At 38.1% G+C, this 26,377-nt stretch overlaps 2 protein-coding genes, 1 long non-coding RNA gene and 1 other non-coding gene across 4 annotated transcripts; 3 read left to right on the top strand and 1 right to left on the bottom strand.

Moving 5' to 3' along the window:
• Nucleotides 1-1,036: 1,036 nt before the first annotated feature.
• On the bottom strand, nt 1,037-4,921 carry elocb (elongin C paralog b). Its single transcript, NM_001002440.2, is given in 4 exon segments — nt 1,037-1,658; nt 1,814-1,957; nt 4,500-4,525; nt 4,833-4,921. Coding segments are annotated over 3 exon segments (339 nt in total). The 5' UTR covers nt 4,504-4,525; nt 4,833-4,921; the 3' UTR covers nt 1,037-1,467.
• A 279-nt stretch (nt 4,922-5,200) lies between these two features.
• Nucleotides 5,201-7,532, top strand: tmem70 (transmembrane protein 70). Its single transcript, XM_002660832.8, has 3 exons — nt 5,201-5,411; nt 6,715-6,814; nt 6,911-7,532. The coding sequence occupies exons 1-3, from the start codon at nt 5,211-5,213 to the stop codon at nt 7,354-7,356; spliced, it is 747 nt and encodes a 248-aa protein (XP_002660878.1). The 5' UTR covers nt 5,201-5,210; the 3' UTR covers nt 7,357-7,532.
• Nucleotides 7,533-10,041: 2,509 nt separating this feature from the next.
• LOC137487876 (uncharacterized) lies at nt 10,042-11,830 on the top strand. The gene is made up of 4 exons (XR_011006644.2): nt 10,042-10,125; nt 10,299-10,421; nt 10,508-10,566; nt 11,626-11,830. It is a non-coding gene; the product is annotated as an uncharacterized lncRNA (long non-coding RNA).
• Nucleotides 11,831-24,522: 12,692 nt separating this feature from the next.
• LOC108179762 (uncharacterized) lies at nt 24,523-25,426 on the top strand. Its single transcript, XR_012392599.1, has 3 exons — nt 24,523-24,755; nt 24,874-24,949; nt 25,163-25,426. It is a non-coding gene; the product is annotated as an uncharacterized protein (transcript).
• The last annotated feature ends 951 nt before the right edge of the window (nt 25,427-26,377 follow it).

Here is a 26,377-nt window from a genome sequence, read left to right on the forward strand (position 1 = left end):
TATTTAAAAAGAAAAAAAATAAACTAAAAGGGGGGCTAATAATTCTGAATTCAACTTTACACACACACATGCGCGCGCACACGCATGCACACACACACACATTATGGTTACCACACCTAAAAACATTGTTCAGATATTTCAGGTTTTTTTTAAGATGTTTGTCAGGTTTTCTCACACACCTGCTTCTCTGTTGAGGCCTAACTCTATTTTTTTTGACAGTGGTAGGCTGTGAAGATACTAAAATCCTTTAGCTTAGTGATATGAATCTGTTATACAGTCAGGAAAATCAGGATTTTTTGCCAAACATTGCCTTTTTATCTCTTCTTAAGCTAAACCACAGGTATTGTGTTCTCTAAAAATGAATATAGATAGTTTTAAAAACAAAACGTCCATTTCCTACTTTGAGTTTTGACCAATTTCAGTTCTTTATGCTCTAAATGTTCAAAAATGTTAATTTTTTATCCCTTTATCAGTGAATATAGACAATGTATTTTGGTACAATACATACAATTAAATTCAAGCAAATTACTGCAACTAAAAATTACAACCTACAAAATTTCAACTTAATTTCACTTTTTTTTTTTTTTTTGCCTTTCTTGATTTTTCCTCTTTTTTAGATTTGTATTTAATATTTTTCTATAACATATACATTTGGGTGTTCTAGTCTTTGGAACATTATGTTAAGATATTTTGTTGGATAAGCTCCAGATTTGGCTTCAGTACTGACTAATCTAATGTATATGCACAGATATAATATTGTAGAGCTTGCTATTAAAAAGTTTACAACTTTATAAATAAATGCGGATTTACTGAAAATTGGATCATACATAAAAAATAACTGCAGGATCTCCTCTTAGTATAGTAAATCTACCTAAACATATACTTGTGTTATTCAATTTCAGAAATCTTCTGTCATCGATGACAAATGGGAGGACTTTTTATTTTTGCCTAATGTAAGAGGTAAAGGAGGAATCTTAACATTAGTTTTATGTAAATAATAAATGCACAAACCAGACTGAAATGAATGAACAAACTATTTTCAAGAACAGCTAATTTTATTCATTAAACAACTGATGAATGACTGCTGTGGACAATTACAAGACTCTTGTCTGATCAATCCACATGCAGAAAAGGCATGACAAATCTATTTCGGCTGAAATTGTTACATCATAAAATAACATTGCTGCCCTGTTGACTCTGGTCATGAAAACATTGAAATTGGAAAACATCACTCGTGCATCTAAATTTATGCAAGTTAATACTGGGTCAGAGCTTTAAAAGATAAAAAGTAAGACAAAAATAACTTAAGATATCCACTAATTTTAAGGAACGGTGAAAGAAATGCAGATTAAATAGAACAATTTGGTTTTCAAACCTAATAATATTTAAAAGCAATAAAAAACAATGATATTTTGCTTTTCATATTTATTCTGCAGCCAGATGTGTATATGTGTGCTTTTTTAATGTTTAACAATCTAAGAAGTTTGCAGCCATCAAAAGCTCCAGCGCAATCTCTGGAGCAATAGGAAATTCTGGGATTTCTGTTGAACTATTGGTATAGCGAACTTTGTAAGTAAAGTACATGCACACTTTGGAAAGAACGTGAGATGGGATCTCTCGAAAGTTGACTTCATTTGTTTCGTTCTCAGCAAACTGGCCTGAAAAACAGAGACAAAACAAACTAACAAAGAAACTAAATCACTACACAAATGGAAAAAGAGTAAATAATTACTGCTGGATATAAGTATATTACAGATGTAACTTAAATTGTCATTCCATAGTGATTCAAACTGCTTTTGTAACCAATACTTACCAGGACCACTAAGCATAGCTTTAATTGTTCCAGATGTCAGAGCATGTTCTCGCTTCACGATAAACTCATGGCCATCTGAGGAGATCAGTTTCACATACATGGCATCTGGCCCTTCACAGCCACCATAGGTCTTTTCTTCGCTGTCTAAAATAAATGACTGTGATTATACACTAAATCAAAGAGTTTCTGCAGGTTATATGAATCTAAATATATGACTTGATGACCATTTAATGAATAATTATTATGTTCTTTATAGGTATTGTATGTCATTTCAGCCACTAGAGGCCGCATATTCACAATAAAGACAAAAGCTGCGTCTCAAATGGCACACTATACACTATGCACTCATGAACCATGTACTTATGCACTTACACACTCAACAGCATAGTATATGACTGTAGTTTCGTCCCAAATGTAGCACTAATGTTTTTTTACTAAGCGGAAATTTTACCCGTTTCCCTGATGATGTTTGACGGTTGCCAAATGAGTGAAATAAATGACCAAATTATCAAATAATACCTGTCATGAGTATAACCACATTCACCATCGGGAGGCGCTATAATCACTCTCGTGGGAGAATTTTGCTTTCACCATCTAAAATAAATAAGTTATTCAATGTGCACCCGAAAGCTCCGCCCCTTCCGCTACGTGAGCAAAGCTGCAGTCGTTGAGTGCGCGAAGTGTCCATCATTCCACACTTCATTTTACCGGTTAAATGAGTGCATCATCTGGGTAATTAAAGTGCACTTATTATTTTTAGAGTTTTCAGTGTGAACGCGCTACTTACACTCTTTAAACTACAAAAGGGCGTAGAATAGTGCATAAGTATGCGATTTGGGACGCAGCTATAGTTTGATGATGCCGTGACTGAGTGTGGAATCATGGGAGTTGTTGTCTTCATTACATCCCACAGGACTCAAAAGCTAAAGTATTCAAGCAGAGTAAGCCTGAAAGCTGTCAAAGTAAAACTAGAACGCTGAAGCAAATGAGAGATGAGCACAATGCAGCACAGGAACAGCTGAGATTTTACTATGCCACAGTCCACCGCTTATGGTGGAGCTCCACAATATATTGTTTGAACATCAATATCACAATGTGTGCGTACGCAATAGTCACATCACAAGACATGCAATTTTGAGTTGGGATTAAGGTTGAGCAGAAACCACAGGTCAAAAGACAGGAGATTTGTGGAGACACTGCAGAATTGAACCATAATAGAGTGAAAAGCTTATCATCTGCATGTGTTTTTAAGGCCTGTGACTATGTTAGCATTTTAAAAGAGATTAAAACATGTAAGTAGTACATAAACAAGTTTAATAGAGATTAATTTTTATTAAACTATTTACATGATGAAGGCTATGCAATGTTATTTTCAATTTGATTCTTCAAGTTTTGTACCTGATACTGTTACACTCTCTCCAGTTTATTTCTCTTTAATATTTGTCCATTGTGTTTATTTACGACTGTAGTGTGTTTATTTTATGTATACAATAAATTACATAAAATATATTTATATTTCACTGCCCTAGAGAATCACCCCAATCAATCTAAAGTAAGGACTTTGCAAATAGAGCTATTAAAGTCCATTGGTGAAATTGTATTTATATCTCAGAGAAAAAAAAAATATATATATATCACAATGTCAAATTTTTCCACTATCGTTCAGCCCTAGCTTACAGTTCTGCTGGTCTTGATGATGTCAGAAAGATGCAGCGCTGTTTCATCATACTAATAGCTGTTCTGTACAGTCTAATGAAACACAACATATTAAAGCTTCTTTGGTGTTTCCCAGTAAATCAAACCAGAAATTGAAGGTGTGTGACGTCATTAGCATGGCTACACGGGTCTTGATCTATGTCACTCTTTAAAATTACTTTTTTCTCTGGATTTAAATATTCTAATAAACACTTGTCATTATGCAAGTATATAAGTCAGCAAAATATATAACAATGTTTGAGAGGAAATTTTAACAGAAAAATATAACATATCATGCCTTTAAATGTTAAACAGCCAATAAGATTGTGCTGTACTGGCAACATTTCAGAGCTTAGATAAATATGTAACAATGTCATAAGATTTTTATTGCATTTTACAAATAAAGGCTGAACTCCTAAACTGTTCCTAAATCCAGTAATGTTTACACAAAACGAGAAGCAAAATTACACAAGGTAAGGTCTTATGTAATAATAATGTTATAATAAACCTGTTTTCTGTTTTTTTTTTTCTGTTTAACTGATCAATTTATTTAAGTTATGATACAAACAAAAGTAAATATCTCCCAATAAACTCAGAAAGAAATAATCTCATCTCAAACGGTAATTTTGTATCACCCGCACAGAATGAGAATTTGAGCTTGTTTAAAGTGTAAATTCACTTAAATTTACTTAATTCAGCTCCTCTGAAAAGATTTAATGCGTTAATTGGGCATAAAGTAAATGTATTTTAATATGTTGTACTTATTTTGAATATGATTTTATATTTAATCAAAAGCACATTTAATACCACAAGTTTCTAGTCTTAAATTGTTAGGGCCTTGAGCAACGACAACTTAAAGACCTGTAAAGGCTTAACTACAGGTATATCATATCATCAGAGTTTAACCATGACCATCCACCTTAATCAAATTAATAGAGAATTTAGGAAAGGTATTCAATGTCCACGTTCACTAAAACTTAGAATGTCTCACCCATTTTACAGCCTTTCCTCGTCTCTCTGTGAAATAGTAAAGAAATAAACCAACAGTTAACGTACTAAAACATGTTGTAACATCAAAGAGCACATATATATTGTATGTTCATGACAAAAATATGATCTGCGTTCTATTAAAAAGGGGATCGTTTAGGAGACATTACAACTTGATGTAGTAACGTTACAGTAAATCAACGTAAAGCAATGAGCTACCTTTGCTGTTAGCCTAATCGCTCTGAACAAATGATTATTTTTCATTAAATAATTTTATTAGCATTTGCTGGAATCTAAATTAAATAGTCATTATTAAATACACGATATAATATTTCACCTCAATACAGTCGAACAGCTCAAAACAGATTTTTGTCAGGGTCTTTTTTTCTCCGGTGAGCTTCTGTTCTTCTGGCAGCTGCTCCTTCTGTTGTCAGTGCAGTCAACAGGAAGCAATTGTCAGTCGGAGACTAAAAATTAAGAGTCCTTCTCATTGCGGTTAATATATTAGTAACACGCCATTATATTCTTGGTTTTAATTGCCTTAAAATGTAAATTTTTGTATATATACTTTCTGACAACTGTGAGATTTTGTGCAGTACATAATGTAGTTAAACATCGCAATTTAAAGCACACGTATACGTTCGCTGATCAAATTGCTTCCGGTGTGTTTAGTCATCCTGCCGTATAAGGAAGTGGGAGAACTCCACATGATAAAATGTACCAGGTTGGGATTTTACACGGATTGCGGCGTTTGTCAAAAATACAGCAACAGATCATCAGAAATGTCCAGATCGGGGTTCGTCCAGCATCCCTCAGCGATGGGAATGTTTGCAGTTCTCGGGTTGCACTTTTGACAAGGCAGGATGATTTGCTGCATGTAATGCGAAGGTCATTTTTAAAAGCACATGCAAATAAGGTACATAGTAACGTTGGATGGTATTAAATACTGTTTGTTTAACCTTTATGCAGGTTGTTAAGGTCTGCTGACTGTATATAAAATATATTTTTTTATGTTTTCATTAGTTGACTGAGAAGTAGAACATTTTGCCTTTTAAAACATTGATTTGTAGAAATTTCAAGTACGTTTAATATACTATTATTATATATTTTTTCATTTTAAATTGTGGAACGCTGTCATGTTCACATTGTAAATATTCAAATATATTTAAAATTCTTTGCAATTTAAAAATGTAGGATTTATCATTTGTCCTGCAAGGCTGTATTTATTTGATAAAAATATATAATAATAATAATAATAATAATAACAGAAACATTGTAAAAATGGTGTACTATTAATTTTTCGTGTTTAAAATAATTGCTTCTTTATATATATATATATATATATATATATATATATATATATATATATATATATATATATATATATATATATATATATATATATAATTTTTTTTTTTTTTTTCTGTGCCTCAAAGCTGAATTTTCAGCATATTACTCCAGGCTTCAGTGTCATGTGATCCATCAGAAATTATTGCAATAAGCAGATTTGTTAAATTATTATGAACATTTTTGTAGGACCATTTTACTTTTTATGATTCCTTGATGAATAAAAAACTCTAAATAATAGTTTAATTACATACATTTTTAAAAAATTTTCCAACATTGTAAATATCTGTATTGTCACTTTTGATTTATTTAAAGCCTCTGATATATATCTGTATATATATATATATATATATATATATATATATATATATATATATATATATATATATATATATATGTATATGTATTTTAAAAAAAAATCAAATACTTAATACAGTTTTCTTAAAATAATGCAGTAGCACAACAGTTTGCGACATTAATTATAATCAAACATTCTTTTATGAGCAGCGTATTATAATCATTTTTGTAGATAATTTGACACTGAAGACTGGCATAATGATGTTAAAAATTCAGTTTTGAATGACAGGAATAAATTATATTTTAAAATGTACAGCGTTCACATAGAAACACTTATTCTATATTTATGTATTGTTTTACAGGTTTACTGTTTGTATTGACTCATAAGTCAAATAAATGCAGCCAAAAACCTAAAAGACTTACAGATCCTAACCGTCAAAACTGCAGCATTTATATTGACCTCTACTTGGGAGTTAATTATAAAGTGGGATTGTACTGTTATAGTGAATTAATCAAAACATTTTCTGGATCGCCATGTTCAAAAGTGCTTTTCTCACTTGTTTTTATTTTCATAGGTTCAGTCATGTTGTGCTGTAAGATGGTACAATTCCTCACCAGTCCAATCAGAAGATGGAGATCTAATTTACTCGGGAAACCTGGGAAAAGCTATCCGCGGTAAATATACCACCTATAATGTAAAATACAACCAACCAATGACAAGTTATTGTCAGATCTCCAACTTAATTGTGCAAATCTGCTCTTTTGTTGAAGGTGTGAAGCTTTTTTCCTATTCCAGCAGTATGTTTAGTCTCTGTGTGATGCCGTTTGTCCTCATGAAAACAGGCATGGGTGTGAACAGCTTGGCACTGCAAGTGGCTTTTTGTGGCGTTATAGGTTTCTTCACATTTTTGACTCCTGCTCTCCTCCACTTCATCACCAAAGGCTATGTCATACGCCTGTACCACAACAAGGAGACGGACATGTACACGGCCATCACTTACAGCGCTGTCCTATTGGAGAAACGGACTGTGTTTCATCAGAGTGACGTCACGATCCCTGACGTGAGCCGGATGTTTACTAGTTTTTATGCCAAGAAACGCTCTATGCTGGTCAACCCGATGCATTTTTCTCTGCCACATGATTACAACCACCTTATGGGTTATGACCGTCCGTTTTCCTTTGACATGGATGACTTCAGCAAACCAGATAAAAATTAACTTGTGTATATAATACTGGTGAATAACCAAGATGTTTAGTAGTATTTTTAAAATAATTTCAGTGCAGCATTGTAACGTATTGAATATTGGCAGGCATCACTTGTCATCTGGTATATTTGTCATGTATAAAAGTGTAAATAAATGTAAAGTTGTATTTACAGTACTATCTGCACACACATTCTGTGTATTTCCTGATTTTTTTCATGGTTTTATCTCATAGCCTAATATCTGTTCTCAGATAGTTCCTTATTCCCACGACCCAGTGCTGTTTGTACATTGAAAAATCACTGATCTTTCCATCTAAAGAGGACTTTTTACTGTAAAGCAGATTATAATTTTGATTAGGAATTAAGGCTCTTTTCAGACATCTTGCTAGCTTTTTTCAGAGTTAATATGTATTTGTACACTTCAATTTTAATTTTTTATATTGTGGCAGTGCCTTGTGTGTCCTCTGCCTTTTCCGAGAGAACATTATTGTGTTCTTCAGAGGATTTTAGTTTTTGGTACAGCTACGAAGGTGAGTTACACTTTGTTTTTCTTAAACAATGTGCTTGTAATGAACTTTCAATGTACAAAACTAATTGCTAAATTATCCTTTTTGGTTTGTTTTAGATCAAAATTAGCAGTTTATTGAGCTGTTGAGATTTTTTCCATCAAAAAATGTTTATAACAGCAATCTAGCAACTGAGTGAGTCAGAAATAAAAATGGGCTGCACGATTTTGGAAAAAAACATGACATTGCAATATTTTTGTTTTTCTGCGATTGCATATTGCGATATAAATGTAGTTTCACACGATGATTTAAATAACTATTTTAAAAGGTTTTGCATTTTACATTGTGATCATTTTGTAGGGAGTGCATTTATTGTTATGTAAAGATTTAAATAATTATATAAAGTATAATGAACACTGTAGAAAATGCAGAGTTCCATGCAATTCCTTCATGTTTTCCCAACACAAAATGTTTGTTAACTTAATTGTTTTTACAAATTTAAGTTGATGGAACTTAAAACAATTAGGTTATCCTGCCCAAAATCTCAAGAATTGTGTCAATTCCGCTCATTAAGAGTAAGTACAGATTGAACAAGATCTAAAAATAGTTTTTGAGTGAACAAATTACAAGCATAAATGAATATGATAGTAGATACTAAATAAATAGAAAGTCATTTATGGTTTTCTGGATATTCTAACATTATTGAAGTGAAATGTAATATAATAATGTAATGCAATCAAATTTAAAATAACAAATGTAATAAAAAATAAGATACATTTTTTTAAAGCTATATTTTATAATTTCTTGTGCCCCAATGGTTTAAATTAGCTTGAAATTTTAGTCACATGCCTTTAAATACATTTGTTCACTGTAGTAGGGTTAAACTTTGTTGGTTAATTATAATTCAAACTAAACATTGCAGATTGTACAATGCTTTTGCACATTCGCACATTTGCTATGTTAATGCTGAAATGATTTATTGTGCAGCCTTAGTTTAAATACAACTATAACAACTAGTTGTTTACTACAGGCATGTTTACACTATAGACAGATACCATAAGAGGTAATCACAATTACAGAACGGGAACAGGTGAGGCACACAGAGAACCATCTCAGGCAAAAGGGTGCCTGAAACTCATAAACATACTGTAAAGAGCACAGCTGTAATAAAAAGCAACTTCGTTTACGTTAAAGGTAGTTAACTAAAACAGTGTAGAAATGTTTATTGACTCCGCTGAAAACAAGGTTCTGATATGCGTTTTCAGACTGTTATGCTAAAACTTCAAGATCTTCATTCTTCAGTTGTTTTGCTATGCTTTTCCTAATTATCACAGTATTTTAAATAGTAAATATCATTGCATTCTGTAACAAAGTGATGTGTACCGACTATATTATATAAACAGTAAAGAGAAAAAACAAGAATTAATTAATTTTCTTTTCGCCTTAATCCCTTAATTCATCAGTGGTTGCCACAGCAGAATAAACTGCCTACTTATCCAGCATATGTTTTATGCAGCGGGTCCTCTTCCAGCTGCAACCCATCACTGGGACATCCATACACTCATACACTATGGAGAATTTAGCTTACCAAATTCACCTGTAGCACATGTCTTTGGATTGTGGGGCACCCAGAGGAAACCCACGCGAACATAGGGAGAACATGCAAACTCCACACAGAAATGCCAACTGACCCAGCCGGGGCTCGAACCAGCAACCTTCTTGCTGTGTGAGGCGATTGTCCTACTCACTGCGCCACAAGGCTGCCCCTAAAACAAGTATTTACTGTATTTATTATATGAAGAGTTCAGATGCAAAAACCTCTGTGACGTCTGAAAGTTTCTTCTAAAATGATAATTTATCTCAAAATCCTTTGTTTATGTTTAGCTATTTCACTCTAAAGGCAATGCCAAGAACCTATTCTTGGCATAAAAGTGAAATAATGGTTCATTTTAGAAGAAATTTTCAGATGGCACTCAGAGGTATCTAAACTCTTCATATATTTCTTATTTATTAAAAGTATTTACGATAAATTAATATATATATATATATATATATATATATATATATATATATATATATTTCACGTGGATTATCTTGGCTAAACCTGCTTTGCATGATAATTGTTTTAACATGATTCTGTTTGAACTGTATTTTTTTTTTATGTCATTAAAAACTCTCTGTTTGTTAATCAGGGCCGCTGTATTACCTGTCAGTATCTTCTTACCCCTGCTCTTACAGAAAAAGCACGTTTTCTCTCACGTACACAATAATCCCAAGTAAGTTTATGATATCTGAATGCCCCTGAATATTTACTTTGTGTTTATATTTTCCTTCTCGCAGTTGTAATCATTTTTATGCTTTCTTTCCTATAAGTTTCCTTTGTAACATTGTTATAGTGTAAATTTGTTATAATAATAACAACAATTACTATAATTATTATTTAATTTAGTGTTCACACCTGCTAGTGCTGGATTTCATGCCCGTGTTTACTTCAAAAATCAGCTCTTGTTGGAATACAAACAGCCATATGTTCTTTGTGAGGACGTCAAAATCTGTTACATCATTAAAGGAGGTACATGTTAGTTTTACCACACTATACACTTTATCTTTTGTTGCAGTGATGCAGGACTATTGATATTGTACACTTCTTTGTTTCAGAAACATTGCATGAAACCTGTTCAATTTATTGGAAGAGAAAGTCTTTTTTAATTCTTCAGGTGAGATTTCAAGACCATTTACTTTCTGTACCTATAAATTGGCTTGGTGTTGCATAACAAAGCCATGGCTTTTATGGCTTGTAAACTACCTGACAAAAGTCTTGTCAGCTATCCAAGTTTTAGGATCAACAAATAATAACTTGACTTCTAGTTGATCATTTGGTATCAGGAGTGGTTTATATGAAAGGCAAATGCCTCTAGGTTACACTCATTTTACCAAACAAAACAAAATATGATTATGCCTTGTTTTTTAATTATTTAATTAGCACAGTAATGTTTAACTTTCCTTAGACAAAAGTCTTGTCACTTAACAGAAATAATATACAGTATAGAATATAAAAGCATGGTGCAGTGGAAAAATAATTAATATTGTGTATGACTCCCATAAGCTTGGAGGACTGCATCCATATGTCTCTGCAATGACTCAAATCACTTATTAATATATAATCATCTGGAATGGCAAAGAAGGCGTTCTTGCAGGACTCCCAGAGTTCATCAAGATTCTTTGGATTCATCTTTAATGCCTTCTCCATTTTATTCCAGACAGGCTCAATAATGTTCATTTCTGGTGACTGGGCTGGCCAATCCTGGTGCACATTGACCTTCTTTGCTTTCAGGAACTTTGATGTGGAGGCTGAAGTACGAGGAGCAGCGCTATCCTGCTAAAGAATTTGCCCTTTTTTGTGGTTTGTAATGCATTGGGCTGCACAATTGTCTTGCTACTTCAGGCTGTTGATGTTGCCATCCACTCTGCAGATCGATCGTACGCCCCCATACTGAATGTAACCCCAGCTCTATGCAGGTTCCAATTGGTCCTCTGCAGTATGTGCGATGATTGGGATGCAGTTCAACAGATGATTCATCAGAAAATCTACCTTCTACCACTTTTATAAATGATTAAGTTATTATTTGTTGCTCTTACAAGTGGGATCAACGACAAGACTTTTGTCAGGCAGTGTTAATGTACTTTTTTCAGATGTAAACAAATGGCAAATGAAAATATGGTCTGTTAGAAGATATGAAACTAATTTAATTTATTTTGTTTTTCCTCCCATGCAGGGAGAATATCAGGTTTTCATGGACATAAACATTATTGATGACGCTGAAAGAATGCTGACGTTACATCTCAATGCTACTGCATACGTAAAAATCGGTGATAGTAAGAATGCAATTCTGCAACAGTTGAATGGGCTATAGGATAAGAAAATCCAGTTCTCAATCAGTTATACAGCATAATATTTTTATTCAGCAATAAATTGTATTGAAAAAATTCTGAAGTAACAAGGTTTTTTCTTCAAATAAAAATAAAATAAATAAAAGTGAATGGGTGTGATGTGACAAATAGAGGGAGTTTTTGAGATAATGCGGGCTGCAACTTTTTTACACTGCATGTCAAGTTTTTACTCTTTTATGAAGTATTTTCCAAGTCCTGTTTAATATTTTTGCACAATTTTAAATCTTTACAATAGATTTAATAACTGGTGTCTAATAACTGATTTCTTTGTCTTTGACATGGCAACATCACATAATATATTAGTTCTTTTGCTAGAGTCTTAAGCTGTTTTTTTTATTAACAGGCAAACTAAAAAAAGAAAAGACTTTCTCCAAAAGCTTAAAAATAAGAAATAAAATGAAAAATTTGTTACACATAATTAAAACATAATTAAAAAAAAAACAACTATATACAGTGCTCACCATAATAATTGTTGCATTTTGACAACAGAAAATTTCTATCCATTTATCCAGTGGCGCCCCCAGAAAATTTTCTTAGGGGTGGCCAGAAGAGGCCGCACCAAATCTTGGGGTGGCACAAAAAAAAATTATGAATTCAGTGTAATGTTATATTTTTGTTTCTGGTAAAAGAAATAATGTAGTTTTTATTCATTTAATTCATTCTTCTTGAAATATTGCAATTTATTCCTTGAAATAATTCAGCAAGTACATAAACCAAATAAAAATCTATGTTTAGTTTAAAAACACTTTTCATATACTGTATAAATAACTTCTTTTTTTACGCGCCTTTATTGTACATCATACGGTATTTGCCATGTCTAAAATTAATGAAGATTAATAAGTTTATTATTCCCAGTGATGGGTTGCTGCTGGAAGGGTATCTGTTGTGTAAAAATGTGCTAGATAAGTTGGCGGTTCATTCTGCTGTGGTGACCCTGGATTAATAAAGGGACTAAGCCGAAAAGAAAATGAATGAAAGAATAATGAGTTTATTAATAACCCAAACAAATGAACAAACTGAACAAAAGGCATTACTATATACACACTCACTATACCTAATAATAATATTTATCCATATTGCTTTTTGAGCCATTTAATGCAGCTTCTTCTATTGATATACTGTAGCTTAAGGTAAATATTAAATAGCCATTGCTGTCTATTGAAGGTGTGTGCGTGCTGTCAACGACGATCGGGGAGGGTAGTGGTGGTTCTAGTTTAAATGACACCCTGGGTGAACCACCCTATACACCCCCCCCCCCCACCTCTCTTATATACAATTATTATTCTAAATAAATAACAGAAATCAGTCCTAAATATTACAGGAAAACAACAACTGGAGTGATATGCCAAGATCACTTAAGAAACCTTTTGCATGAAAATTAATTATGACAATTCTAAAGAATACAAAAAAAATGTATTATAGAATTATCTGTGGTCTTAGACCAGATCATGGCTTAGAAATCATGTTATGAAGTCTTACCTCCCTGACTCATTATCCCTCCTTTCTGCTTTAAAGGCATGCTTAGTGAAAGTAACATCATCATCATCATATTATATAAACTTTAGTCGACTTTCAAAACTCGCTGCGTGCCGACACCTCTGCACAAAAGGCTGTTACTCCGGTTTCACGGCGCATGAGCGGCGCCTATTTTGTCGGCGTGCATGCAAACAACCAACCGGGATTCACACAGGAGTGCGTGAGGCGCGCGGGAATGGTTTTCTGTGCGCATGCGTCAGTTTGCTTTCACCAGCATTGAAACAGAGGAGGAGAGCTTTGTCAGTAACACCAACAATAATTTAGTGACTGCATTTTATTTATTTATTTAAATATTGGGAATTTAATAGTTCATTTAAATCAATAATGTCAACAGCAAAATTATATTGGGGTGGCCAAAGGGGTGGCCACAGGGGTGGCCACAGGGGTGGCCAGAGTTTACCGAGGGGTGGCCGTGGGGGCGCCTTGGGGGCGCCCCTGCATTTATCAGTGAATATACCAAGTGTGCCGCAAGCCTGCGTTTGAGTGAAGGTCTCGGCCAAGTGTGCCGCAAGCCTGCGTTTGAGTGAAGGTCTCGGCCGTTAGATCGCCCCCTGGGGGCTGGCTGCAGTACAAGTCATAAAGCCCGCCTCCTCCGTGTTAATGAAGGAGACTTGAGCCCAAATAAAAAAAAATAATTACACTTGCAATAAAATGTCCCGAAAGATGGTTCTGGTCGATTAAGGCACTGATTATTGTGCTGAAATAGGTGCAGATCCTCATTTTTGTAAACAGTTTGTTTTTAGCAGTAATTTAATGCTGGGCGTGTCATCGTGATTGACAGCTGTGATTGACAGTTTCTCAAAGCGCGGCGTCTGAGCTTCGGCAGAAGACTGAAGTGTTATTACTCGATTTCTGTGATATTTTACTATGACAAAATGAGTTCAGCAGTAAACTACAGTTTCTGACATACATGATCTGGTGGAACACTGTTTATTCGCTAAGGTCAGAGCTTTTTTCGGGCTTTATTAGTTTGCTAATACACGCCTAGCCACCCAGATAGCAAAATACACTGGGGCCAGTTCTTGCCTGCAGGAGACTTACCCCTCAGACTGACTACCTCTGCTGGACCTACTCCGGATGCCTGGACTCACTGCCCGATTCCAGCCTGAGTCAATTAGCCAGATGCGGCGGCCGAGCGAGCAGGCGCTGCCGCATGCGAGCCGGAATCAGCCCGCGACGCCGCGACTAGGTTATGCGCTGATGCCCGGAGCTGGCGCGATTGAATCTTCATTATATAAAACCCTCACATTTGTTAACGTTATTACACCCATTTTTGTTGATATAACAACAAACGCATGCTACTATGTGAACGCAAAGTGTATCACTGAGTTTAACCTTTGAATAAAGATGCAAACAGCATAGCAATTATTTAAATAAAGGACAAAATAAATAACAATAAACCTGTATCGATTGCACAAGTATTGAATAATAATAATAATAAATACGAAAATGACAATAAAACTGCACAATAAAATAAACCCATTTAAGTACGGGGTATACAGGAGATCGTTAGCAGTAATTCTCTCTGTGTTTAAATAATAATCTCCACGTTGATCTCCTGTAAGGTTATTTGAACTTGCTTTATAGGACATCTCTGCATTTTAAGTTTTGGCATGTTATTAAGTGATCTACTGAATTTGCTGTTATAAATCATTATAAGGTTCTTGAAATCGAATCTTATAACCTAATAGAGCTGTAAATGTTAGATATTATTTATTTACATCATTTACTGTTGGCGTTTTATTTGAACACTCCAGCTAACATTAAAAAGAATGTAAATTCCTCGTTGCCAGATATAATGAAGGCATCGAATAAACCAAATGAAAACGGAGGCAAAAAAATTAAATAAATAAACAATTCAAGCGAAAATGAATAAACAATATACTAGTGATGTTACAGCAGATAGACGTTGTATTAATAGTGCAAAGTTTTTTTGCACAAATTGACAAATTGCAGGGTTGGGAAATATCCTGTTGATATTTAGTAATCTTGCTGTATTTATCTTCTAAACGCACGATTGTTCCCGCATGGTAAATCGTTATGGTGTGTAGGCTATATTTTGGGTTCTGTTGATGGCTAATTAAAAATAAAAACCTTTCTAAAAATGTATGTGTTGTTTATATGTTATTGTTCATATTTTACAAGTGTTATTTCTACCCCTATGAAGATAACAAATACCAACAACAAATATAACAATAAGAGAATATATTATTTGTGCTCATATTCAGGCTAGAGTGTATAAAAGATCGTTTATTTCTGCAGTCCACCATGTATTGCTTTTATTAAAGTTTAACAGCTTACATCACACCGTTTTTAAACCGTATATTATTGTGTTTTTTTTAATGTAAGTGCTTCTATTTACATCAGTGAGCGTTTGTTATAGTGCAGACACCGGCAGTCGAGTGAGAAGTTCGGGGGGCGTGGTTGATTTTACATAAAGCGTTTGGTTGGAAGCTCGACTCCGCTCATTATCGCGGCTCCTCCTCTGGCTCCATCAGACAGTCCTTCTGCGCATGTCTGGCTCCAATTTCAGCAGTCTTTTGCGACAGTTTGTGCCCGTCAAGCAGGCGTTTTGCCCTCAAGGAGTTCAATGGGAAAAGGGGCTGTCGCGTCGTCCATATTTTTTACAGTCATTGGTCTCGGCCCTTAGATCGCCCCCTGGGGGCTTGCTGCAGTACAAGTCATAAAGCCCGCCTCCTCCGTGTTAATGAAGGAGACTTGAGCCCAAATAAAAAAAAATATTACACTTGCAATAAAATGTCCCGAAAGACGGTTCTGGTCGATTAAGGCACTGATTATTGTGCTGAAATAGGTGCAGATCTTCATTTTTGTAAACAGTTTGTTTTTAGCAGTAATTTAATGCTGGGCGTGTCATCGTGATTGACAGCTGTGATTGACAGTTTCTCAAAGCAGCGCGTCTGAGCTTCGGCAGGAGACTGAAGTAGACTGAAATGTTATTTTTCGATTTCTGTGTTATTTTACCATGACAAAATGAGTTCAGCAGTAAACTATAGTTTCTGACATACATGATCCTGGTGGAACACTGTTTATTCGCTAAGGTCAGGGCTTTTTTCGGGCTTTATTAATTTGCTGATATACGCCTAACCACCCAGATAGCAAAATACACTCGGGCCAGTTCCGGTTAGATTCTCGCCTGCCGGAGACTTACCCCTCAGAGCTCAGACTGACTACCTCTGCTGGACCTACTCTGGATGCCTGGACTCACTGTCCGATTCCAGCCCGAGTCAATCGAGCCAGATGCGGCGGCCGAGCGAGCCGACGCTGTCGCATGCGAGCCGGAATCAGCCTGCGACGCTGCGGCCCGGAGCTGGCGCGATTGAATATATAAAACCCTTATATTTGTTAACGTTATTACATCCATTTGTGTTGATATGACAGCAAACGCATGCTGAGAAGTTAGGGGGGCGTGGTTGATTTTACATAAAGCGTTTGGTTGGAAGCTCGACTCCGCTCATTTTCGCGGCTCCTCCTCTGGCTCCATCAGACAGTCCTTCTGCGCATGTCAAGGCTCCAATTTCAGCAGTCTTTTGCGACAGTTTGTGCCCATATTTTTTACAGTCATTGGAATATACACTATATATTTTGGTGCATTTGAATAACACAGATATATTTCAGTCACCAAACATCTTTAGAAATAAAAAGATAACACATTTAAATTAATCAAAATTATTGCAAAAAAAGGGAATATTTTTGTTATATTTTTATAATTACAATGTTATAAAGCATTTCTAAACATAATAGTATTAATAACTCATCTCTAATAACTTATTTATTTTAACTTTGTCATGATGATAGTAAATAATGTTTTACTATATGTTTTTAGAGGCACTTCTTTACGGCTTAAAGTGACATTTAAAAGCTTAATTGGGTAATTAGGTTAACTAGACAGATTAGGGTAATTAGGCAAGTTATCGTATAGCAATGGTTTGTTCGGTAACATATCAGAAAAAAAAATTAGCCTGAAGGGGCTAATAATTTTGTCCTTGAAATGGTGTTTAAAAAAATTGAGAAGTGCTTTTATTCTAGCTGAAATAAAACAAATAAGAAGTTCCCCATATAAAAAATATTATCAGACATACTGTGAAAGATTTAAGAAATATTTAAAAAAGAAAAAAGAAATTCAAAGGGGGGCTAATAATTCTGACTTCAACAGCATATATATTAGGGATGCACCAATATGGATTTTTTGGCCGAAACCGATAACCGATAATTCTTCAGACTTGGAGGCCGATAGCCGATATGTATAGGCCGATAATTATAAATATTTTAAATTGTTATATTTTTATACAGTAAACTTCATAAAAGATTGAACTGCTCTTATGAACTAAATAGTCTATACTCAAAGCAAAAAAGCTATAACTTCAAAATTGCAAGGTGATTATAGACCTATATTATTCACGATTTCACATAAATCAGCATGCAAAAAATTATTAGCAAATTAACATGCAAGTTGATTGTTGCATAAAAATAAAAGTTTAAATAACAAAATAGTATTTAATTAACAAACAAGTTAAATATATTTAAATAAGATGAAAATAAAAGAGCTAAGGACTGAAACTGTCACGTTCAACAAAAATAAGAGTCAAAATAGGATCCAATAGCAAGTGAAAATAAGGTTTATTTGACCAAGTCAAAATAAACAAACAGGGAAGTGACAGGCTAGGAAGACGACGAACACAGGGCAGGAACAGACAGGAAAAACAGGGTCCAGAAATATCTCCTCAGGGACCTGAGCACAGATAACACACATGAGAACAGATGAAACGAACTGACAATGAGACATGGAAACGTCGCCCTGATATAGGGCTAATAATGAGCCTCAGCTGGTGAGTAATCAGCCCCGCTGATAGTCGTCATGTCACGTGAGCATAACAAATACACAAGGACAACCAAAACAAAACAAACCCACGTGATCAAACATACACTCCGGAAAAGCGCACAAACCTGCAACCGTGACATTACCCCTCTCCTAAGAGCACCTCCTGGTGCTCCCAGAAGAGCTTACCTGGCGATTGTAATCATCAATAAGAGAGTGATCCAGTATGTCCTTTGCAGGAACCCAACTCCTCTCCTCCGCACCATAACCTTCCCAGTCCACCAAGTACTGAAATCCTCGCCCCCTCCGTCTCGAGTCCAGAATACGCTTAACCGAATAAACGGTCTCCCCATCTACGAGACGCGGCGGGGGGGGGAACCGGTGTGGGCGGGTTGATTGCCGTATGAAAAACGGGCTTTAATTTGGAAACATGAAACACGGGATGTATTCTCCTGTACGCTGGAGGAAGTTTAAGGCGGACTGCCACCGGACTAATGATCTTGATGACAGTGAATGGGCCAATGAATTTAGGTGCAAGTTTATTACATACGGAACGCAATGGAATATTCTTAGTTGAAAGCCACACTTTTTGACCGACGACGTAAACGGGAGGCTTCGACCGGTGGCGATCGGCTTTAGCCTTAGTGCGCGCACCCACTTGGAGGAGGGTCTGTCTGGCCCTGCTCCAAGTGCGTCGACACCTCTGGACAAAGGCGTGGGCGGAGGGGACCGCGATTTCGGATTCCAGACTGGGAAAAGCTGGTGGCTGGTAACCTAGACTACACTGAAACGGAGAGAGGCCCGTAGCCGACACTGGTAATGAATTGTGTGCGTACTCCACCCATGGGAGCTGCTGACTCCAAGAGGAGGGATTTTGGGAAACCAAACAACGTAACATGCGCTCGAGATCTTGATTGGCCCTCTCTGTTTGTCCGTTACTCTGAGGATGAAACCCAGAAGAAAGACTTACAGTCGCTCCCAATAAATGACAAAATTCTCTCCAAAATTTAGAGACAAACTGGGGCCCCCTGTCAGAAACCACGTCCGTCGGGAGGCCATGAATGCGAAAGACGTGATTAATGACAGCATCCGCTGTCTCTCTGGCTGAGGGTAATTTGGGCAGAGGAATGAAATGAGTAGCCTTCGAGAACCGGTCCACTACGGTCAAAACAGCCGTATTGCCACTGGATGGCGGGAGACCAGTGACAAAATCTAGCGAAATGTGCGACCAGGGTCTCGAAGGCACTGACAGCGGCTGAAGGAGTCCAGCGGGAGGGCGATTAGAAGTCTTAGAAACAGCACAAACAGAACAGGCCAAAACAAACTCGCGTATGTCCCGTGCCATAGCTGGCCACCAAAATCGCTGTTTAACCAAAAATAAAGTACGACTCACCCCCGGATGACAAGCCACTTTGGAGGAATGTCCCCACCGAATGACGTCAGACCGAATCTCCTCCGGCTCAAACAAACGACTGGGTGGGCATCCGGCCGAGGGCGTTACCCCATCCAGGGCTGTGCGGACCCTGCTCTCGATCTCCCATGTCACCGCAGAAATACAAATGCTCTGGGGAACGATGGGCTCAGGAGACGGATTGCGCTCGGAAGAATCAAAAAGACGGGATAACGCGTCGGGTTTGGTGTTTTTGGAACCCGGCCGATAAGAAATGGTAAAGTCAAAACGTCCGAAGAATAATGCCCACCGAGCCTGCCTGGAGTTAAGTCGTTTGGCAGACCTGATGTATTCGAGGTTCTTATGATCGGTCCAAACGATAAAGGGAACCCCCGAACCCTCCAACCAGTGACGCCATTCCTCCAATGCGAGTTTGACAGCCAACAACTCCCGATTACCAATGTCGTAATTACGTTCTGTGGGAGATAATCGATGTGAGAAAAACGCGCACGGATGAATTCTGTCATCCGAGGCGGCGCGCTGGGACAGGATAGCGCCCACCCCCACCTCTGACGCGTCAACCTCCACCACAAACTGCCGGGCTGGATCAGGTGTCACCAGAATGGGGGCTGAAACAAAACAGCCTTTCAGTTTAGTGAACGCAGCCTGTGCTACACTCGACCACCTGAAGGGAGTCTTGGCGGAGGTTAAGGACGTCAGAGGGGCGGCGAGCTGGCTGAAATTGCGGATAAATCGCCGGTAAAAATTAGCGAAGCCCAGAAATCTCTGCAGGGCCTTACGAGACTCCGGAATTGGCCAATTTACCACAGCCTGAACCTTCTCTGGATCCATGCGCACCCCCTCGACTGACACAATGTGTCCTAAAAAGGGAACAGACTGTGCATGGAACACGCATTTCTCCGCCTTGACAAAAAGCCCATTCTCTAGCAGCCGCTGAAGCACTCGCCTGACGTGCTGCACATGTTCCTGGAGAGAACGAGAAAAAATCAGAATGTCATCCAGGTAGACATAAATAAACTGATCTATCATGTCTCGCAACACGTCATTTACGAGTGCTTGGAAGACCGCAGGAGCATTAGAAAGCCCGAACGGAAGAACGCAATATTCAAAATGCCCCCTGGGGGTCAAAAACGCAGTCTTCCACTCATGACCCTGCTTCATGCGAACCAAATGATATGCGTTACGGAGATCTAATTTCGTGAAAAACGAAGCCCCCTGCAGACGCTCGAACGCTGAAGACATCAACGGCAAAGGATACGTATTCTTCACCGTGATGCTGTTCAGCCCTCGATAGTCTATGCAGGGTCTAAGAGAGCCATCCTTCTTTTTCACGAAAAAGAACCCCGCCCCCGCCGGTGAAGAAGAGGGCCGTATGATCTTGGCCGCTAGAGAATCAGAAATATATTTCTCCATGGCCTCCCTCTCAGGAATAGAAAGAGAGTATAACTTGCCTTTAGGCGGAGACGTACCTGGCAATAAGTCTATTGCACAGTCATAGGGACGATGAGGAGGCAGAGAAGCAGCTCGAGACTTACTGAACACTCTCTTCAGGTCGAGGTACTCACTGGGCACGTTTGACAGGTCCATGCGCTCCTCCTGAAACACAGAACAAGAGACAGCAGAACGAGCAGACGAAAGACAAGACTCATGACATTTCTCACTCCACGAGAATACAGAATTAAGGCCCCAATTAATGTGGGGTTTATGCAGAATCAACCAAGGATGACCTAAAACCACTGGTGAGTTGGAACAGTCTGTTAAAAAAAATGAAATGTGTTCAACATGATTTCCAGACGTAATCAGTTTTATGGGTTTGGTGGAGTGGGTGATAGTGGGAAGGGAAAGTCCACTGAGTGCGCGTACTGCAATGGGTTGTGATAGTGCTATGACCGGAAGTTTGAAACTGAAAGCGAAACTAGAGTCAATGAAGTTTCCTTCCGCCCCGGAATCGACGAGCGCCTGTGTGTTATGAGTTCCGGAACCCCATGATAAAGAGACGGGCAGTAAAGTAGCAGACGTAGAGGATTTGTCCATATTAATTTCACCCATCAGTAACCTCTTGCCTACTGATGGGTGTTGTCTTTTACGGGACAGGAAACCACCCGATGCCCCGCCCCACCACAGTAGAGGCAGAGTCCCTCCGATCTCCGTCGGCGCTTCTCCTGCACGGACAAGCAGGATCTACCCACCTGCATGGGTTCCGGGTCAACCACTTCCGGTGTCGCAGTCCGGACCGGAAAGTCAGGGACGAGCTCCGAAAACCCGCCTTGCTGCAGGCGACTCTCTCGACGGCGCAGTCTAGTGTCAACCCGGATGGCTAAGTCAACTAGCCCGTCAAGAGTTTTAGGAAGATCTAACGAATAGATCTCATCCTGAAGCCGGTCAGATAATCCGTGCAAAAACATGTCCCATTGCGCCTCCGCGTTCCAGCCGCATTCAGCGGCTAAGGTCCGGAACTCTATAGAGTACTCCGCCACGCTGCGATTCCCCTGGCGGAGTTCAGCAAGAACTCGGGCAGCCTCTCTCCCGGAGGCGGCTCGATCAAAGACCTTCTTTAACTCTGTGGAGAACAGGTCGAAGGTAGCACAGCATGGTAACTTTTGTTCCCATGCTGTAGTTCCCCATTGGGCCGCCTTGCCTGAAAGAAGCGTGATGACAAACGCTACCTTGGATCTTTCGGTGGCAAACAATGATGGTTGCAGCGTAATATAAAGGGAACACTTGGACAAAAAGGATCGACACAAGAGGGGCTCCCCAGAGTAGCAGGACGGGGGTGGAAGGCGTGGTTCAACAGAGCGACCAACAACCGCAGGCGCTGGCGGTGTCACCTCCGGAGTCGATGCCGAGTCAGCCCGTGCAGCTCCAGCGATCAACCGCTGGACTTGGGAGGAAAGCAGCGACACTTGGCCGACCAGAGCCTGGATCGCCTGTGACGAGGTGACCAAAGCCTCATCCTGACGGTCTATCCTGGCGTTGCTGTGCGAGACGAACTCGGAGATTTGGGATGCACTCGCTGGATCCATAATAAGGTCAGTTCGTTCTGTCACGTTCAACAAAAATAAGAGTCAAAATAGGATCCAATAGCAAGTGAAAATAAGGTTTATTTGACCAAGTCAAAATAAACAAACAGGGAAGTGACAGGCTAGGAAGACGACGAACACAGGGCAGGAACAGACAGGAAAAACAGGGTCCAGAAATATCTCCTCAGGGACCTGAGCACAGATAACACACATGAGAACAGATGAAACGAACTGACAATGAGACATGGAAACGTCGCCCTGATATAGGGCTAATAATGAGCCTCAGCTGGTGAGTAATCAGCCCCGCTGATAGTCGTCATGTCACGTGAGCATAACAAATACACATGGACAACCAAAACAAAACAAACCCACGTGATCAAACATACACTCCGGAAAAGCGCACAAACCTGCAACCGTGACAGAAACCAGTTCAAATGGTCATGAATAAAACGTGTTACAGTGATGTACACATGTACAAATATGTCATGTCCGAAAAAGCCTTTTTTTAGAGGTTTTTTGACAGTTTAGAGCCACCGTACAAGCGAATAGCTAAATACAGATAGTACATTTTCGTACGTTTAGAAAATTCGGCACAGATTCATCCTACTTGCCATTTTGACATGTCACATGTAGGTGCTGATTGTCAATCAGACAGCGCTTCTGTGCTCGTTCTTGTCGTCAATCCACGGAAAATGATCGATAAAAAGTTTATGATAAACCGCTGAGAGTTTTACTTAACTGTAGAGGCAGAGTTGCCATCAGTCAGATTTTGATACAAAACCTGCATTGAGCTGACTTTATGACAAACAGAGCAGAATATAAAGACAGAATGAGTGGCTAGTTAAGAGCCCCTTTGACTGGATTCACCTCTCCCCCGTGCTACAGTGTGTGTGCGGTGACAGCTCTCACGCGAGCTCGATATATAATCAATATGAATATTCCGATCAAACTGAATACTATCTTACATCAACAACACATGAACAGCAATGCCTTAATAATAACAAATAATCAGATTACAAACAACCGTTATGTTTACACGTGTTGTAAAATGTTCGGATCCTTTAGGGGACTGGGCTGCAGTTTGGGGTGTGTGAAGCAGAGGGAGAGGGAGAGAGAAAAAAAGGAGCGTTTTTTTTCGCAATGAGACCATTTTCTGTGATGTTCCCTCTTTGGTGACTTATTTGTTGTACCACACGGAAAGTAATAAATATTTTGGACCAAGTTACATGCGTCCTCTTTCATTCACCAGCTGCAACTAAAAGAGTTCACCCCGAAAATAATATTATTCGGCCCTGGAGTAATAAGTAAATCTCCCTGCTATATCTAACACAACAAAGAGAAGAGCAGGAAAGGTTTACACATGTAATATTTTTCCTGAGGCGATTTAAAGCAAAATACACAATGATACTCAATCAAACACATCTACAATAATGAGGAACATGGTTACTTACTGAGCTATTAACGCACAGCAGTGCCACGTGAAGAAATGACAGACTTTGAAGGAATAAACAGTGTGAGGAGAGCTCCATTGGAGTGCACTGGGCAAGTCTGAACATGTTCCGCCCACGCGAGCGCGGCAGGTAGGTCTGTACAATTACGTAATTTGTCGGCTTAAATATATCGGCCTAATTAAGACATCGGATCGATAACAATAATCTTAAAAATAGCATTTATCGGCCAATAACGATATGGTCGCCGATATATCGTGCATCCCTAATATATATATATATATATATATATATATATATATATATATATATATATATATATATATATATATATATGTAACCGGGGTAATATTCATTTGAAATTTAATTAATTTCCCCAGTTATACAACCATATTTAGTTTTGTTTGTTTTTAAGCGCTGCCCCTTTAAGAGTTCACGCACACACAAACGCGGAAAAAAAGGTGCACGTCAGATACAGAGAGCGCGGTGTGAAGCAGTTACAGACAGGGGGAAAGAAAGTTGATACAACTGTTTAAGAGAGAAAGTTTGCAGTTTTGTGTTAACTTGGGAGCAGGTAGCAGATGCAGGTGGTGTGAGTTTGTTTATCTGCTGGCTTAATTTGCTGCTCAGCCGATCATTGTTCCTGCATGTGAGAAATCTCGGTGAGGAAGGAGAATTCAGAGCACGCTAGTGGAGATTGAGCGTGAGTTAACTTAATAACTGTTTTAAGAGTTTGATAATGTTCCAAAATGTTTGATGATGCTGTTTATTCTCTATATAAGCTGTAAATACAGTAATAGTTATTCTTTATGCTGTGTTAGAGGGGAGAAGAGCAGTACACAAGATCACACAGGTGCTAACTGCTAATCGCACGTGTGCTTCAGAGAATCAGAACGAGTGAGTTTGCTCATTTTATTTTCATGGAGTGTGATTATGTGTAAGACATGAAAGTTTTGTTCTCAGTGTAACATGTAAACTTATGTGTGGGTCCTGAACACATTACGTTATGTAAAAAATGCCTTTTCATGTGAATTATCATATGTGTGATGTATTGTATGTATTGGAATGTGCTGATTGCTCATTTATTCTGTTTTTTGTTTGCTTTATTAGGCACAGATAAGCCACTGCCGTTGTTTTGCACATATTAAATAGTTTATTAACGTGGTTTTGAACTACTTTAAGTCACATGAGGATTTTGAATTGGATGTTTTGAATACTGTCAACAAATTTATTCTTATAGTTATATATACATTTATTTTTCCTGTTGCTGACCTTTTTTATTTTGCCATAAAGCCAACTTATTTCCCAAACAAAGTAAGTTAATGCTGTGTCTCCTTGAGGCTCAGTCCAGAATAAAAGAATCCATTTTTCTTATAGATGTTTTGGCTGTGTTATTTCCCTGATAAAAGTAGGGTGTTATTGGCCACATCTAATTTTGGTGTCAGAAGTGGGATTCTGTTTGTTTGGGGCTAAAAATAAAAATAAATAACTAAAAAAAAAAAAAATCAAAGAGTGCAAACAACGGTAGTGGTGACACACGACCGAGTGCTGGAAGGACCTGCAGTGCCATTCTGACGGAAGCAGCTGCAGGATAAAGGGGCCAGCGCACCAGGACTGCTGTCTGCAAGGACTTTGAGAAGGACAGTGCTCGTCGATCTGACTGTTGTGGGCTGGTCGAGACATTTTGAAACTCTGATACAAGGTAATGGATGCTGAGAGGGACATGGACAATGCTGACGCAATGGCAGAGGACATTGAAGGTGCAGGTGCTGCAGCACCAGGAGTGGACGCTGAAGGAGGTAATCCCATTTCACAGCTTCAGTCCCAGATCCTGGAGTTGGGACGTAGGCATGATCAAGTCATGTCAGCTCTATCTAACATGACCAATGTCCATACTAGATCCTATGTGTATATCCCAAGGGAAAAACAGATTGTACCTTTTAGTGGGGATCTAGGTAAAGACTGCCAGAATGTTGATGAATTCATTGAGGAGCTGGAAAGGGTAATCAGGGTTAGAGGTTTAAACTCCGAGGATCAGGTAGATTTTATCCTCTCGCACTTAAGGGATTCAGCTCTCGATGAAGTCAAGTTGTGCATGGGGGGTGAGGATAAGTCAGCTGAAGACATGTTCTCATATTTGAGGGCAGCTTTTAGGGAAAAGCGTAGCACCTCTCAGTTACTGCACACATTTTATGCACGCAAACAATTAGACGGTGAGGATTTTCGTGATTTTTCACACGCACTGTCATTGATGTTAAATGCTGCTCTGCAACAAGCACCACAATGTGTTCCAAATGTGCAACGGGCACTAAGGGACCAGTTTAT

This window comes from Danio rerio, chromosome 2 (assembly GCF_049306965.1).
Source record: "Danio rerio strain Tuebingen ecotype United States chromosome 2, GRCz12tu, whole genome shotgun sequence".
Classification (NCBI taxonomy): domain Eukaryota; kingdom Metazoa; phylum Chordata; class Actinopteri; order Cypriniformes; family Danionidae; genus Danio; species Danio rerio.